General features: G+C 38.9%; 4 protein-coding genes across 10 annotated transcripts; 2 read left to right on the forward strand and 2 right to left on the reverse strand.

The window, feature by feature from the left end:
* The first annotated feature begins 1,945 nt into the window (after positions 1–1,945).
* On the forward strand, positions 1,946–4,890 carry LOC143147767 (uncharacterized). The gene is made up of 3 exons (XM_076313338.1): positions 1,946–2,059; positions 4,020–4,300; positions 4,374–4,890. Exons 1-3 carry the CDS (start codon positions 2,027–2,029, stop codon positions 4,579–4,581), a joined length of 522 nt encoding a protein of 173 aa, XP_076169453.1. The 5' UTR covers positions 1,946–2,026; the 3' UTR covers positions 4,582–4,890.
* Positions 4,014–10,282, reverse strand: LOC143147762 (uncharacterized). 6 transcript variants are annotated; one of them, XM_076313326.1, is made up of 7 exons: positions 9,463–10,046; positions 7,875–8,092; positions 7,095–7,337; positions 6,741–6,998; positions 6,269–6,658; positions 5,992–6,143; positions 4,014–5,891 (listed from the first exon to the last, which is right to left on the reverse strand). In XM_076313326.1, exons 1-7 carry the CDS (start codon positions 9,482–9,484, stop codon positions 5,654–5,656), a joined length of 1,521 nt encoding a protein of 506 aa, XP_076169441.1. In that variant the 5' UTR covers positions 9,485–10,046; the 3' UTR covers positions 4,014–5,653. The 6 variants fall into 6 exon arrangements, with proteins under 6 accessions (XP_076169441.1, XP_076169445.1, XP_076169440.1 ...); XM_076313330.1 differs by lacking the exon at positions 9,463–10,046 and adding an exon at positions 9,146–9,295; XM_076313325.1 differs by having other exon boundaries at positions 4,015–5,891; positions 7,890–8,092; positions 9,925–10,279.
* A 772-nt stretch (positions 10,283–11,054) lies between these two features.
* Positions 11,055–15,300, forward strand: LOC143147761 (uncharacterized). Its single transcript, XM_076313323.1, has 2 exons — positions 11,055–11,294; positions 11,615–15,300. Exon 2 carries the CDS (start codon positions 12,211–12,213, stop codon positions 13,927–13,929), a length of 1,719 nt encoding a protein of 572 aa, XP_076169438.1. The 5' UTR covers positions 11,055–11,294; positions 11,615–12,210; the 3' UTR covers positions 13,930–15,300.
* LOC143147768 (uncharacterized) lies at positions 14,279–15,205 on the reverse strand. 2 transcript variants are annotated; one of them, XM_076313340.1, is made up of 2 exons: positions 15,041–15,205; positions 14,279–14,568 (listed from the first exon to the last, which is right to left on the reverse strand). In XM_076313340.1, exons 1-2 carry the CDS (start codon positions 15,064–15,066, stop codon positions 14,418–14,420), a joined length of 177 nt encoding a protein of 58 aa, XP_076169455.1. In that variant the 5' UTR covers positions 15,067–15,205; the 3' UTR covers positions 14,279–14,417. The 2 variants fall into 2 exon arrangements, with proteins under 2 accessions (XP_076169455.1, XP_076169454.1); XM_076313339.1 differs by having other exon boundaries at positions 14,975–15,188.
* Positions 15,301–15,602: the final 302 nt, after the last annotated feature.

Consider the following 15,602-nt stretch of genomic DNA (forward strand, 5'->3'; position numbering starts at 1 on the left):
CGGTCGTCGAGGTAATGTCACCGACCGGATCCGTATTGTTCGTTTCGTCGATTTCTCGTAGAAATTGTACACGTTCGGTAACGATTCGATCGGGTTTACGAAAATATCGGTCTTCTTTGAACGCGCGCAACCAATCGTTGCGACCACTCGCGCGAAACATTTTCCTTTACCGTATACGATCGAATGGAACGGAGAAATCAACGAAGAGGCTGCGAAGAAACCGCGAAGACGAGCGTGCCTGGCACGAGCGAGAATCTTAATGCGATTCTGGTGTAGATCGATCGACCTTTGTACCGGCTACGATTAAGGAAAAATTACTCGAGCCGCGACATTCCCCTTAACTCGCGACCAATCTTTCTTTCTTTCTTCTTACGATACGGCAGTTTCGCGCCGCTCGAGTACGCGGCAAACGAGTCACCGTACCGCTTCCATCGATTGCACGTCGATCGAAATTCGAACAGGGGACAGGGCCAGCCACTTACGGACAGAGCGAGTACCCTTCTCGCGATCTCTGGCAAGTCGGCAGCGATCCTCCACGAAGAACGACGACCCTTCGGTTACTGCTGCGAATCGAAGAAGCATCGATCAACCGGGGACAACGTATTCGGCGTCGAGTACGTATCGGGATCGCGCGAGCGTTCGCGGGTACCCACCCGCAACGTCCAAAGGGTTCAGCTGCGCTAGGTACAATCGACGTTGGATCGATCACCCGTGTACAGAATCGAGTCTAGACCGATCGAGGCTTGCTCTTTCCTTCTCGCGGATGTTACACGAAAATGTACATACGTTTACCCTCCTGTTAATTCTCTCTTGGACGATGCATCGTCCAAGTATAAAAATATATGTATATATGTATAAAAATCGAAGGAGTTATTTCCACGAACCGCGGCACTACTCCTGGCCCTCGGTCTACGAATTCGGAGAGAACCGGATGGATTCGACGGGCGACGATGGATATCGACGATCGCGCTCGACACCTGGAAGGAACCTCGACACGCGCGATTCGAGGCGCGAGTAACGCTCGGCCGTTCGAACGGCGCTCGACTCGGTCGGTTCGATCGAACGATCGAGATCGATCGGGAACGGATCGAAAGGGATCGTTGATCGGCTACCGGGCACGGAATGCGATGGGTTCGGTGGGAAAAAAATCGAATAAAAGGGTAAAATGTCAACGTGACTCGATTCTACCTACGAAAGAGCAAACGCATCCTATTAGCGGTTCAGAGATCGCATTGTTTGCCCGTGTGCCCTTAAACGAGCGAAATCTCATCCATCGTAACGACGTTGGCCTTTGAATCGCGTGCCAAACGGATGGCGATAAATCCAACCGTCCCCACGGCCGAGAGAAGAAAATAATCGCGAACGAATACGTACGCGCGAGCGCGAACGCGAGCGCGAACGCGAACGAGCATCGTCCATCGCGAGATGTCCGCGAAGAGCACGCAACGACCGAACCGCGTTCGCGTTTTAAATTGGCATATGCAACGAGATGGGTTGTTCGTTTGTTTCCGCGGGACTTCCGTCTCGCGATGACATCGAACGGAATCGAGACTCGCGCGAGCTCGTTGGCGAATCGAGGAGACGATCGCGAAAAAACGAGCAGAGCTCGCGTTTCGCGCAACGAACCCCCTCGATCGTCCCATTCGCAAGTTCCGTTCGACAAAGTATTTCGATCGACTCGTTATTCGTTCGATGTTAATATTCGAATGGTAGGTACGTTCCGTAGACACCGAGCGAAGACGGTCCGAAAGAGGAGAGAAAAAAAAACGAGAGCTACAGGAGCGTCGTTCGTGAGGTCTGCGATCCTGAGAATCGGTCGCATCAGAGGGGGAAAAAACGGTCGGTCGCGGTTGGTACGCGGTAGCGTAGAGTATCGGGTATATAAAAGCTCGGCGAGCGAACGAGCGCAGATGTTGGTTAGCGGCTTCTGAAAATCCATCGATCGCGTCGCAAGTCGTACGGAGTCGCGTGTGCCACGAGGGATGCCATTTCGAGTGCCGTCAGTGTGACCGATCCTCTGGCGACGATGACCTCTCGCGGAATTGTGCCTCGATCGCTGGTACGTTCCCGTACTCGAGCCGGGACGAGTACACCCGACGACAGGAATACACCACCCTCGAGGGTAGAAACGTATTTTGCGTCTCGTATCGCAAACTTCCTCCCTGGAATCTGGACCGATCGAGACGGCCGGCGTCTTCCCGGCTATCGATCGAACATCTTCATCGAATCCCCGATCGAAACTCATTCGCCCCCGTTATCGTTTGTGCTTGTGTTCCTCTCACCGTCACGAAAAATTCTCCACCCGTGATTCACCTATCGAAGATCCCGATTTTCGAACGCTACGCAACCCATTCACCGTAGTTTTCGCGCAAAGTTTCGGAGACGGTATCACATTCACGCTTCGGAGCGAAGAAAAATTCAAATCGAAATTCGCCGGTGACATCCATCGATGTTGCCACGAGGCGGTACCCCTAAAAAAGAAAGAGTCGACCCCCAGCACTGGCGAGAACAACTTCGGTCGGGTCCCACATAGACGATTCGAGATCGAATTTTTTCACCGTTCGTGGTACTCGAATTCCTTTCCCCCTAGTCTCGTAACACCCGTAACGATTGCTCCGTCGTTTACGATCGATTGATCACGGTCGAGCGATCCTATCGGTGAAGATCTCACGATTGGTCGAAAAAGAAAAGAAAAGAACCGCGTACGGGTCCACCGTGCCGCGCTTCGCCCAGTGTACGAGCATCGAACGTCTTGCCTTAAACCGAGTCGGTTCAAGTTCCGCGAGACCTCTTCAAGGTTCTCCCACCTACGTCTAAACGCGACACTGCGTATGCACGATACATTGTGCAGAGCGTCTGCGAGCTTCCTCGCAATGGAGATATCGTTTCTCCGACGACGTAGTAAGTACATACATAGGTGGAATGCGCGGAGGAGGACTCGTAAGAAGGGGTAGCAAGCAGTCCCGCGAGGGGCCCCTACGTTGGACAGCTTTGCGGAGATCGGGGAAAACGGGGGTCGTAAAGCGCGCGATCCGCATCGAACGGACGATGCTCGAAGTGATATTTCGCCTGGACGACACGGGAGAATCAATAAAGTAGAAAGTTTCCTTTCGGTAGAACCGCGCGAGCCAACGGCGAACAGGTGGTAACGCGGAAAGATTGCACGATCCACGGCGATTTTATCGCGGCTGTCGAGAGAGGTCACCGAACGTCGAAAGTAACCCCCTCGGGCGAGCAGATTCTTCGTCCGCCTCGAAAAGTTACGCGTACGCGTCGTATTACGCGCGCGCGCGCGCGCGCGTAGAGAGCTTACTTCCTCGAAGATATTCCACCATTTACATCGATGCTGTCGGAGCGCACGATACGCAACGTTCGCGTTTACGTCCACGTTTCGCGTTTCTTTTTATCGAACAGCTCCGAAACTTCCTCCGAGTACAACGTGTAGCGTCGAATCGCTAAACGATCGATCTTAACGTAGAGTCAAAGTTTTTTTTTCCAACCGAGTGGTCCCGCTCTCGAAAGAAACGATTTCAATCGATGGTAGACCAGAGTCGTTTTCTCGATAAAGTCGCGACACGATCCAGGGGTATCTCGAAACACATTTTTCGATACAATACTTTCCTTTCGTACGAGTCGGGACGTAGAAACAAATAAACTACTCTCTGAACGTTCCTATCGCATTTGTAGACGAGACATGGAAAGTCGATTGCTCGAAAATGGTATTTCTCGTTGGAAACTGTCACTCCTGCACATTCTGTGCGAACACTGTAGCGATCTATAGCGAAATCCAATAAATTGAATTCCAACGGAACGCGTTAACGGCCACGAGCAGTTTCAAAATTGATTTCTTCGAAAATCGCAGCTTCTCGAGGAGACATTTTATTTGATAATTTCGATGTATTTTTTTAACGCAGAACTACTTCTAGAAACCATGGTCCGAGTTTATCGTGACGTAAACGAGACAGCAGAATATTACACATGGAACGATCCTCTGATCGTTTCGCGCCTCGTTTCTCCAGATCCTCTGGTTGGTGCTTCTCGCCGCGTGCTGTTGCATCGGTGACAAATTGTCCCCGGATCAGAAAGCGCCTCAATTTGCCCGCGGTTCCGGTGGATTGATCCTGAACACGCCGTTCGAGGACAACAAAGCCAGAAACCGTCCGATCGCGAGCGCGAACGCAGAAGACGGAGTGCAGAGGGAGGAAACGGAGATGCTGAAGGAAGTGGACGGTGAGCTGGTGAGAACCGTGAAAGGAAGCTTCTCTTACGACAGTCCCGAGGGTCTTCCAATCTCCGTCAAGTGAGCAACCAGCTTTCCTTTGCTATCGCTGCGTTTCGAAAAGAAGCTGCTCGAGTTTGACGTCCCTTTGAAGGTACGAGGCCGACGAGAACGGGAACAGAGCCAGTTTCAAATTTGGCACTGGCGAAGGAACTGGTTCGGGCAGTTCCGGTCGTACTTCGGGACCGAAAGGAGGAAACGGTGCTCGCGGAGGTCAAACCGATCAAGGATCCAAGGGATCGAAGGGTGACTCGTACCTACCGCCGAAAGACGTCGACAGAAGCTACCTTCCTCCGCAATAGGACCACCGACGCGATTCCTTTCGACCGAACTCAACGGGCCCATCGATGTTCAAGCATTTCGAAGAATTTTGCACGCTGAACTCGTACCGAAGGTACAGTCCGTGAAACAAATACGGTAAACTCTTCGAGGCATACTCAAATCTGTACACGTTTATTCGGCGGTACTTGCGAACCGCCGAGTTCGAAAAAATGTTTCTCTCCGTTCGTTACCAACTCGCAGTTGGTTGCTTCTATTTTATCTAGATCTTTACACAGACCTACTTACTATTATTATATATATATATATAATAAAACCTTCGTTACCTTCTTCGTTCACTGTCTAGATTCTTACTACTTAGAAAAGCATTCGAGTCGTGAAACCGATTTAATCGTTAGGGTATCCAAAACCAAGGAATAAATTTCATCTCTTCTTTGGATACTAGAATGAAAACAAAATGAATCGACCAATTTGAGCTTAACCGATCCTGTATACCGAACGACGAGAATCACTTTTTGCGGCTTACATCCGCAAAGATATCGCGACTACGGTTTACCTCGAAAAGTTCGCTGTATTTTTTTCCATTGACTACCTTCTCGCAGTCGACAGTTGCACCTTTCTCTTCGTCACCTTTGCACGCCTGCCAAAGCTTTCGAAACGGTACGATTCACACGCCGCCCAAATATTATTCTATCCGAAAGAATTGCACCACGCGCGCAAATAATCTTGTTGGAAAACGCCTACAGCCGATTCATTAGTAAACGTCTCGACGCAATCACTTTTATAAAGTAAGAAATAAAATATATTTTTTCACAGTAGCTCGCATTAATTTATCGGCCTAGACGATCGAATGTCCAACGATCGAGCTGCGTTGCGACATTTTATCGTTTTTTAAATATCGTAGCTCTCGATAATTACAAAATGCACAAGCTATATAATACCGACCGGCAACGACGAGAAACTGACATTGGTTGTCGTCAGTTTCTCGGATTATAAAAAATGTTTATTCTTACGAAACATGATATTTTTACAAAAAAACCGATGCATCTTCCGTCCCCTAAATTGTCCGTCGAATATCGTAATTTTGTTAGCCATTCATCTTTCGGAACCACGATAAGTCGTATAGCCAAACGGGCTCAGCAACACCGGTATGTGGTAGTGACCGGCAGGATTCTTCACATCGAACACGATCTCAATGAACGGATACATTGTTTCTATTCTCCTCAGTGTAAAATATTTGTCGACGTCAAAGTGAATCTTGTAACGCCCGGTTGTGAAATTAACTTTCATGTTATCCACCAAGTCTACGCATCGACCGTTTGGACTTGTGTTGCTGCAAAAACGAAACAGCTTCGTTGTTTTCATCGTAAAACTAACAATTGTCGGTAAAACATGCTACCAGACTAAATGTACCTGTCTTGGTGAAAGTATACCTTTCGTTTAAAAACGTCCACCGTCCATCCATTAACTTGTAAAGACTGACTTGTAATCCTCCAACCGGTAGACCTTTACTTGTATCCACAACATGAGTAGAAATGCGAGGTTTTTTACTCGAGGAAGATTTCGATGACTTTAAAAGCACGTGCTGAAACAAATGTACAACTTGAAAACCACTTGAAAACCACTCGAAAAAACACGAATCGAAATTCGCTGCATCTCTTCTACCCGCTGCACATCGAGTATACAAAACTGACGTTACAATTCACGTACCTTCTTCGGAGTTTGATAGCTTGTACTAGCTACGGCAAGTTGATCTTTGTTTAACTGAACGTCTTTCGCAACGTCGTCTACTTGATTAGATGCACTTGCAGATTTTCTATCAGCCATTAGCAACGTCGGAAATTTACCTTTTAATTTACTCAAAACATACTGGGCACCAGGTTGAAACGTGCCACCAGTTAAAGTCAAAGTCTTTCCACCCGACGTTAAAGTAATTGTTTTACTTTGTGCCGGTGCAATGGGAATAGTATTTACGGGTTGAAGCACACCAATCGTATTAGAAGTAGGTGCAACCGAAGAATTTATTTGATAAGCCGTACTTAAAATCGGCAACGGGCAAGCCATCACTAGTTCCGCATCTCCTTGTTGTTTCACATTTTGCTAAAAGAACATCGATAAACCTAATATAAATTGTTCAACTTGACCAGTCATTGTGCACGATTATACTATGTACAATAGCTACCAATAATTTTGCAGACTTTCTGTCTAATTTACTTTCGCCCCGTCTGATTGCTCTTCCATTCTCACGTGACTCCTTCTGCAATTCTTTGTTACAATCTTCCGTATCGGGAAGAATAGACATAACTTGCATTTCTGCGTTACATTGATCTTCCGACTCTACTACCATTTCCATCTGCACAGCCCCTTGATTATCTGCATCTTCTAAATATTCGCTCTGCATGTGATCCATCGCTTCGGCCAGAGTATCTCCGCAACTTTCCTAACAAATCCAGTCGTTAACGTTACAAATTCGTCAACCGAATCCAGTACAATTTACTAACAATTAAATAACAATTAAACAAAAGAGTGATCTTACCAGCCTCTCAATTTTTATCTTTTTCATACTATGTTTAACATCTTCATCGTCCAAAGGCATTTGTAAATTTTTTACGTCTTCCTCTTCTTCTTCTTCTTCTTCTTCCTCCATCTCACCCTCATCATCTTCGGGCGGATCTTTGATTTGCGTTTCATCTAACTCGTCGTCCGTTTCCAATCTTTCGACGACATATTCTACTTCATCTTCGTTTTCTTCTACTTCTGTCTGTACATGCTCCATGGCCTAATGGAAAAATATTTTTATTTAATTTTCACTAAATATCCAGTATTACAATTTTGCATCGGGAGTACAAATGAAACACGATCCATAAAATTTATCAATGAGATAATACAGATAGTATTCGACTTTACAATGCAGCTTCGTTCGGTAATTTTTCTCAGAACTCGAATTTCATGCAAGATATGTATATTTCTCCCAAAATTTCATTGATCCTAATTTAATTTCTAAATCTTATTATTTGTCTCTTTCTTTTATCCCCTCTTTCAATTATCTGATATTATAGATATAAGAATTCTAAAATGGGTAACATAAATATTAAATCATGGGAAAAGCATTCACAAATACGCGCGTACACATACGCAAACTCATATAATAATACGAATAAACAATCTAACACTTATATTGGCTTTAATCAACTGATTGGCGATAATATTGTAAAATGACGATAATATACTTGTTTATTTCTGTACGGTAGCAGGAGCCAGTTGTAAAACGAAAATTACCTGTATTGGAAAATTCATGAAAATTCTTAATTAAAACCTGAATTTCGTCAACCTCCTCTACTTCGACATCCTCTTCAGGATCCACCTTTAGAGCAGCAGCCTTTTTCTTTTCTTCTGCCTCGTGTAGCAAGGCTGCACGTTGATGCTTCATTGTACACGTGTGTTTCAATAAAGAAAGTCTGTGCGCATGAAGATTTTTCTTGCAATACAGACAATAAGCACGTGTGGGTTGAAATGGCACATGTGTCAACCATCCTGCAAAACAATATTATTTCAAATGTGTAGAGATGTACACAAAAATATTAAAAACATAGTATGTTCATGATTTGAATCGATACAAATTACATAATACAGTAAACATTTATCTAAGACCATATCCATAAAACAAGAGAATACCTGTCTAGATAAATTATGCAAGTTTATCCAAAATTAAGTAATATTCACAAAATGTGAAATACATTACAGACCGAGTAGGTATTTTAGTCATAAATATTAATCTTAAGCAAAAATAGCATTAATACAAAATTGATAAATCTTTAGCGGCAATCATAATTTTGACATCTATTTTCCATGAAATACCCTAAATTCATAGTAATTTTTCTATTAATGGACTATAAAACTTACATATTACTTCAATGAGTATTTAAACAAGTTAATAGTATTTCTTGAACTTTCTATCATTTTACCCAATAAATAGTTTTATGTCAAAAAGAAAGGAATCCTTTTCAATTTCTCATAGTACTGTCCCTTCTTTTTTTATTAACTTCTTTGGGTAACCACACGATTTATTTGTATTATGACTTTTAATTTTACATTTCTTCATAACATAACGAATGATCAATTTTCTCCTATTGTACAACTTTATTACACAATCTACTTTTTCTGTACACTATATTACACTATATAGTACACTACTATAGTACACTATATCATCTACTACATTTCATTGTACATTTCCCTTTGCTTTAATTTCTCTAGTTCCTTGTGATTCATTTTAACATAGTTAAGAAAATGAATCGCACAATGAACAATACATACTTTGCGCTACCTTAGAACAAACTAAGGACAGTATATTTACATTGTGATGCCCAGTAAAAACCTGTTATGACCATTGAATGTCATTCAAATTCTTTTACAACATCCAGTGCCTTTTATTTTACTGAATTGCTATGTATTTCATATGTAGTTTGATTTTTGTCAAATTTACATATTTTACTTAATCGTGTACAGGCAAACCATGTGCACAACGCGTACTACCTGGCACAAACTGTATTGTGCAATTTGTATCCATTTAAACTAGGAACATACCGCCGGTCGAATATTTTCGTGTGACTGTAAATACATATTTCGCTATTTGCAATTTCGCGCGCGCGCTATTCCCTTCTCTCTCGAACAATTGGGACACAACATCCCGAACGCGCCATTCCACTAAAAGCGTGTCCGTATGGTGATATCTACTCGAAAGACAGTCGAATTACCCAGCAGTGCCTTTACTGGTAACTTATTAACTCTAGTAATATGGCTAGGCATGTAACAACGGTGTTCGATAGTGTCACGTCGTATGTTAAACGCGACTGATCGTTCTTCTAATTTTTCACCAAGAAAATTGACTGACGTTTGATTACCTGTGAGCAATGGGGATACCATCAATCGTTTAAAAATTCGTTGTACAATTCAAGTTTCACACGTAGAGGATTGGAAGGCAACAATATGTGACAATTATACGCAATTCGTAAAAACAGATATAACGAAAAAAGTATCGTGTTTAATAAAAAAATGTTCGAACACAGTGTGCAAGGTACCCATCGATCGTCGAAGAGATAACGAGACAGAAAGGTCGTTGTCGCGCGGTAGGCGTTCTCTCTAAAAATAATTTACTCATTGTGTAGATCGAAAGCGTCATTGCTTAAGGCCATGACGACTGTGCTTCGTAGCCACACGATTAACGTATATGTATATATGTACGCACATCCAGCGTGGCACAATACACAAACGATGCGTTACCAATGTCGACCGAACATATTGCTTCTCGTGACTAAGCAACAAGCTATTTTAGAGGCAGCAATGGAACGGTAACGAAGTAGTACCTTTAAAATCGGGCATCTGTTCCCATTCTTTGCGATATCGCTGTGTATAGACACGCGTCTTAGCATGGCTGATTTTCCCTGTCGGGGTAAGACGCTGACCCGTTGGCGTTAGAAAGTTCAACACCGTTTCGCTGCTCGTAACCATCGTTGAATGCCTCTTCTTCTCCATTACTTCAGAACGTGGGGCTAATTCGAAATCGCCCGGATCTCAAAATACCCAAAATCGTAACACGAAATCACTAAATAGTTTTTTCCGCGATGAAAGGGGGTGGGGGCACACGGCGAGCACCGAGACCCTCGCTTGGCCTAGTACCGAAGTTAACTCCCTAGCAATGGCGGACAACTGCAACGCTGCAATGATGCTCACCTCCCCTCTACCCCCTCCTTTCCACCATTTTCTTTAAGAACCGAGCAGCCACAAACTACACTAACGTACCAACGATGTCGCGCCCCACTTTTATGTACGAAAATTTAATTTTTTTCAGATATACGCCTGTTAATCAATATCTTCAAACGAATGTTAAGACTTTCTTATTTCTCATAATTATTAACAATATTTTGATTGACCTTCACTGTTATAGTTAGTACTATTATTGTTGATTTCATTTCGTCAATACAATTTGTGTAATTAAAAATATATTTCGGTTTCTTATTTCAAAGAAATTTGATTGAAAATTATTTTATTTTCTTTAATATTGATTTCATTAATTACGTAAAATTTGTAAACGCATGATAATCGGTTTTATCATATATTATTCTTTCTTTATATGTTACGTGATAGTATTGCTTATTCAACTTCTATGTACGACACTGTTCTTCGATAGGATATACGTAAATTGGGCAAATCGATATGCGCGCGCATACTGACGGATGTTCCGAGTTAAGCGGGAAATATTAATGGTTTGCATACAGAAAAAATATGTAACGCTTTGTAATAGGAGTCGAACATGAAATATTTGCTATATGTTTACTATGTAAATTGTATGTTTTAAAATTAAATAGTGTAAAATCCAACAATGAGTAATTTTCCGTTACATGACTGTAAAAAAACGTCAGCGCCATCTAAGTGACCTTGAATTAGTGAATCAATAGTAGCGCTCCCTTTACGAAAGAATCGTGAATTAATAATATCCAAATTAGGGGAAACCTTTGAAATAATTTAAATTGGAAAACTTACAAATTTGTAGAAAAATGTGTATGAATTTTCAATTTCCTTTCGACTTAATTATTTTGCTCTTTTATATCAATCGTTAGATGATAAATTTGTGAAGAAATTACAAAACATTCCTATGTTTATCTCTATATCTTTGTTTTTATTTTGCTAACTGTATCCCAAAATATATACTATTTTAACGGGTAAATTTAGCAACGTAAGTAAATTGTTGTATAAGCAGTATCAAATACAGGAACATCAAATTAATTTTTTCAACAAAAATCACAATATAATGTAGTACACCCACACACATATATACGTATACATCGTGCATACATGCACACATTAATGCATGCATCACACACACACTATATATATATATATATATAAATGTGTGTGTTTGTGTAATTCATTTTCTGTGTTAATTTGTCGCGGTATATGTATTTATATAACACATTAATTTCGTATATTTATATTCACACTTCTATATTTTATGATAATCTGCTGTGAATTCAAGTGACAAATTATTGTTTCTAGATTTTCGTTGGGGAAGAATATTTATCTGCATACAGTCTTATTTCTTGAAAACCTAAACATTGACAGACTTAATGTCACTAGCTGGAAAAATAATGGTATTGTAAAATTAACGCTATATTACATACGACAACGGTTTAAAAGTTCTTTACGAACATTGTGCGTGGTTCATTTGCATTTTAAGACATAAGGATTGGTGATAATTCAAATTTCGTGAAAATGCAACGATATAGATTTATGCATAACGTACACATATTCACGTGCTCAGAGATAGAATGAATGAATATCGTAGTGGATACAAAATGTAATGAATTGTAACAATCTTTGGACAAAAGAATTAAGGAATCTGCTTTAAGTATACAACGCAAATGCGTGTTCGATATAAAACAAATTCAATAACCAAATAAACTTATTATCTACACGCTGTAATATCGATAAGTAGTGACAATTTTTGAGAGGCTATAAAACTTCGTGTTAAGAGGAAATGTTTAACGTTTGAAAAAGCATGATGCACTAAAAAGTAAGCAGCTTTTTAAAGGTTAATGTCACTTGTTTCTTATCGTAAAAGTGACATGTTTAGCGAGTTGTTATTTTAAATAATGGAACAGGTGAAATATAGAGTAGAAGCTTTTATTGTGCCTTTGGGTAATGATTGCCATACCACTTCTGTTCTAAGTGAAACAAATAATGTGAATATAAAATCGAATAAAATTGACAATGTAATTGCAAGTATTGTAAAAACTGAATCAAACTATACTGAAAATTACAAAAACGATTCACTTTTCAAGGAAGATAAAGGTGCACAAAACTTAAAAAATTGCACAACACTTGACAAGTTTATTGAAAGAGATCATATTGACCTAAACAAAGTAAATGAAAGCACATTGAATAATTTTTACACTTTCCTTAACATTCCTGAACTAAAGTGCAGGCAATTATACAATGTAGATGATGCACGTTTCTCCTCATACATAAATAACAAAGTTGATAGATTGACACCAATCGACGAAAAAAACGAAGATTTTGAATGTAAAATTACAAATCTATCTTATCATGGATGCAAAAATGAATACTCAGCAACTGTGCCAACACCGCAAGAAGTTAGCGAAGAAGTGTTTAAAGGAAATTGGTTACAAAAATTAAAAGACATAGAACAAAGGGAAGCTGTATTGAGAAATAGAGAATTAGCTTTACAAAATCGTGAGAAAGCATTGTTTAGAAAGGAAAGAGAAATAAAAGTCTTGGAGCGTCAATTGAAAGATAAATTAAAGCAAGTAAATTTACATCTGAAAGAAGAACAAAAATTACAAGATTTATTAAAAATACATAATTCACAGAAAAATGTGTCACAATCTTTAATCAAAGTTGATTCCAAAATAAAGACCACAGAATTGCAAATGAATGATAATTTCTTAGAGAAATTTGATAATACAGTTAACAAATTGAATACATCTACAAAAAATATTTGTACACAAGACGTGTTTACTAATCAAACTGAACAGTTGAATAAGCAAATAGATAATAAAGGGATAATACATAATAATCAACAAGAAAAAGCATGTGTTGGGAGTTCTTGTTCCTCTGATAGTAGTACATTTGAAAAAAGAAGAACAAAGCAGCGGTCAAATTTAAAAGATTCTACAACTTTAAAGTCAACCTGTTCTAAATTTGCTTCTCTCAATGGTAACAAAATAAAGAACCCCTGTAAACCATATTATGAAGATTTAGATACCACATTATCTGCTGATATAGGAGATTCATCTTTTGTTCAAACCTCGCAAAAATTTAATCCTGATTTATATAAAAGGCCATATGCATTCACAAGATCAGCCAGCGAACGTCACGGAAAATATTCAAGCAAAGGAAGCAGTATAAATCTTGAAGTTCAAAACTTGGACAATTTAAGAGAGAAATTTGAAACACCTATCAGAATTGAACAGGATAAAGTGTTAGAAAGAGTCACTAAAAATATTTTTGCTTCACAAGATAAGGCTACAAAATTTCAACATTATGGTCTCATAGATCATAATATAGAAAATGAAGAAAAGTATTCGTACCTTAATTTAGAAACAGGTAATAAGTTATGTTTGCACCGAAAAGTGATTAAAGGCTCGAAAGATAGACCAATATCTTGGAACGAAGAATCAAATGAGTGGTTGCAGAAAAAACGAAAGGCTTATAACATGACAACAAACAAAGTAATGCCAAAAGACATTGAAGATAAAGAAAACCTCAGGTTAAGTATAAAAACTGATAAGTCTGAAAAAATAATAAAGAAAAAAGATATTAGAAATAGAATACTTACCATATTTCGTTGATCTCACAATATTATGAAGAACAAAAAATGAAACAATGAAATATTTTTTAATTATATACAATTGTTATACATGAATGAAAAATATTTGTATTAAACCTGTTGTAATGTATTTGTACAAATAAAATTATACTTTCTTATTACCTTAAAAGTAACTTCGTAATTTAAGTGATTGAAATGTTTTATTTTCAATCTTAGTAGACTTCAAATACAAAGAAGTTTATTCATTTATGTAAATTACATATTATGATTAACTAACAGATAATGTAAAAACAATTATATATTACGATTTGAAGTTCATGAAATTATTACCAAGATGGAGGCTCCCCAGGTTTCAATTCTCTTCCAAACAAAGCAGATTTATCACGAAATGAAGACATTTTCTCTGTTTCCAATTTTCCTAACCATTTTGAAAGCAAACAAGAAACTCCCAGAAGTAGGCCAAGTTGAACGTATACTCTCGTGAAGCGTACTTCTGCCATTTTATTGATTTTAGTGCAGTTTTTCCTTGTTGGCTATTTCTTTCTTCCACTGTTGAGTATGGCTCCAATCTGCATAAATTGTGACTGCTACAATTGTAGGAAATGTAACCACAGCCCAGTATCGTTTGATCAAATATGAGACTTTGGACATACCCATTAAACTAGAAAAAGAAAAATAAACATTAAAACTTTTACTTCAATATTTGTTTATGCAATGTATTTATACACTTTAAGATGTTTTAAAATTAATCTTTATGTAATACGCTATTGTACATAAATATACAATGCAAATACATATAAAATGGCACGAGATAATGAAAACGGTTAAGCGTGAGAAATATCATGAAGCTCTTATTCCCTTTGATTTACTTCTGCGAAAGAATTAAATCAATTACTCTAACCCAAGAATTAGTAAATATAAATAACAGGATTACGAACTCTGTATATATCCAAAATAAATTTTGTCACCTATATAAATTCCAGGAAACATGTGACTACTCTAAATAAAAAAATGCACTAAATTAGGATCAATGTTAAACATCATATAATGATATTGGACAAATTTACCATTTACAATTCCATTTCTTGAAGAAACTAGCAAACTTAGTGATCGATAGATACTGAACAACGTACCGCACGCCACGATATGATGTAACCATAAAGAGTGCGATCTACTTGAGTAAATTTTGTACGCAATAGAAATATAAAAATATAGTTTGAAACATATATCATCAAATACGTAATCGGAAAAACTTGTTTAAAATGATTTATTTTTCATAGACTGTGTATAATTTTATCTAAATTCAAATTATTAATCCAAAACTAAAAACTAATAGATACATCTTTTATTCAACTAAAATAGCTCATGAAAAGCCACTCACTATTTATCAGTTAATTGATAAAGCTAACCATCCGTTGCTTACTAAAAAATTGCCAATATTTAGTTGACAAGATTTTTTAATTTACATATATAACACGTTACTTTTAAAAAAAATAGTAAAAAGCCTTGATTTAGTTCGCATATGTTTTATTGTGAGTGAACAGTTATTTTGCATAGTTGGCTAAACTGTGAACTATAATATAGTATCTTATTTACGTTCAAATGTTATATTTAGGTAAAATAAATATTTCATGAAATAGTAGTGTCTAAAATTAATTTCAGAATATGACATTTCAATTTTCAGTTACAACTGAA

This window comes from Ptiloglossa arizonensis, chromosome 6 (assembly GCF_051014685.1).
Source record: "Ptiloglossa arizonensis isolate GNS036 chromosome 6, iyPtiAriz1_principal, whole genome shotgun sequence".
NCBI classification, from domain to species: domain Eukaryota; kingdom Metazoa; phylum Arthropoda; class Insecta; order Hymenoptera; family Colletidae; genus Ptiloglossa; species Ptiloglossa arizonensis.

Excerpts from the sequence above, each read along its gene's own strand:
- LOC143147761 (XM_076313323.1), top strand. The coding sequence starts at position 12,211 with ATGGAACAGGTGAAATATAGAGTAGAAGCTTTTATTGTGCCTTTGGGT.
- LOC143147762 (XM_076313324.1), bottom strand. The coding sequence starts at position 10,093 with ATGGAGAAGAAGAGGCATTCAACGATGGTTACGAGCAGCGAAACGGTG. Across the intron at positions 6,999-7,094 it reads AGATAAAAATTGAGAGGCTG|GAAAGTTGCGGAGATACTCT; the intron begins GTAAGATCACTC and ends TGGATTTGTTAG. Across the intron at positions 5,892-5,991 it reads TGGACGTTTTTAAACGAAAG|CAACACAAGTCCAAACGGTC; the intron begins GTATACTTTCAC and ends TCGTTTTTGCAG.
- LOC143147767 (XM_076313338.1), top strand. The coding sequence starts at position 2,027 with ATGACCTCTCGCGGAATTGTGCCTCGATCGCTG. Across the intron at positions 2,060-4,019 it reads GAATTGTGCCTCGATCGCTG|ATCCTCTGGTTGGTGCTTCT; the intron begins GTACGTTCCCGT and ends TCGTTTCTCCAG. Across the intron at positions 4,301-4,373 it reads GGTCTTCCAATCTCCGTCAA|GTACGAGGCCGACGAGAACG; the intron begins GTGAGCAACCAG and ends GTCCCTTTGAAG.
- LOC143147768 (XM_076313339.1), bottom strand. The coding sequence starts at position 15,066 with ATGGTTACATCATATCGTGGCGTGCGGTACGTTGTTCAGTATCTATCG. Across the intron at positions 14,569-14,974 it reads AAGAAATGGAATTGTAAATG|TTTAATGGGTATGTCCAAAG; the intron begins GTAAATTTGTCC and ends TTCTTTTTCTAG.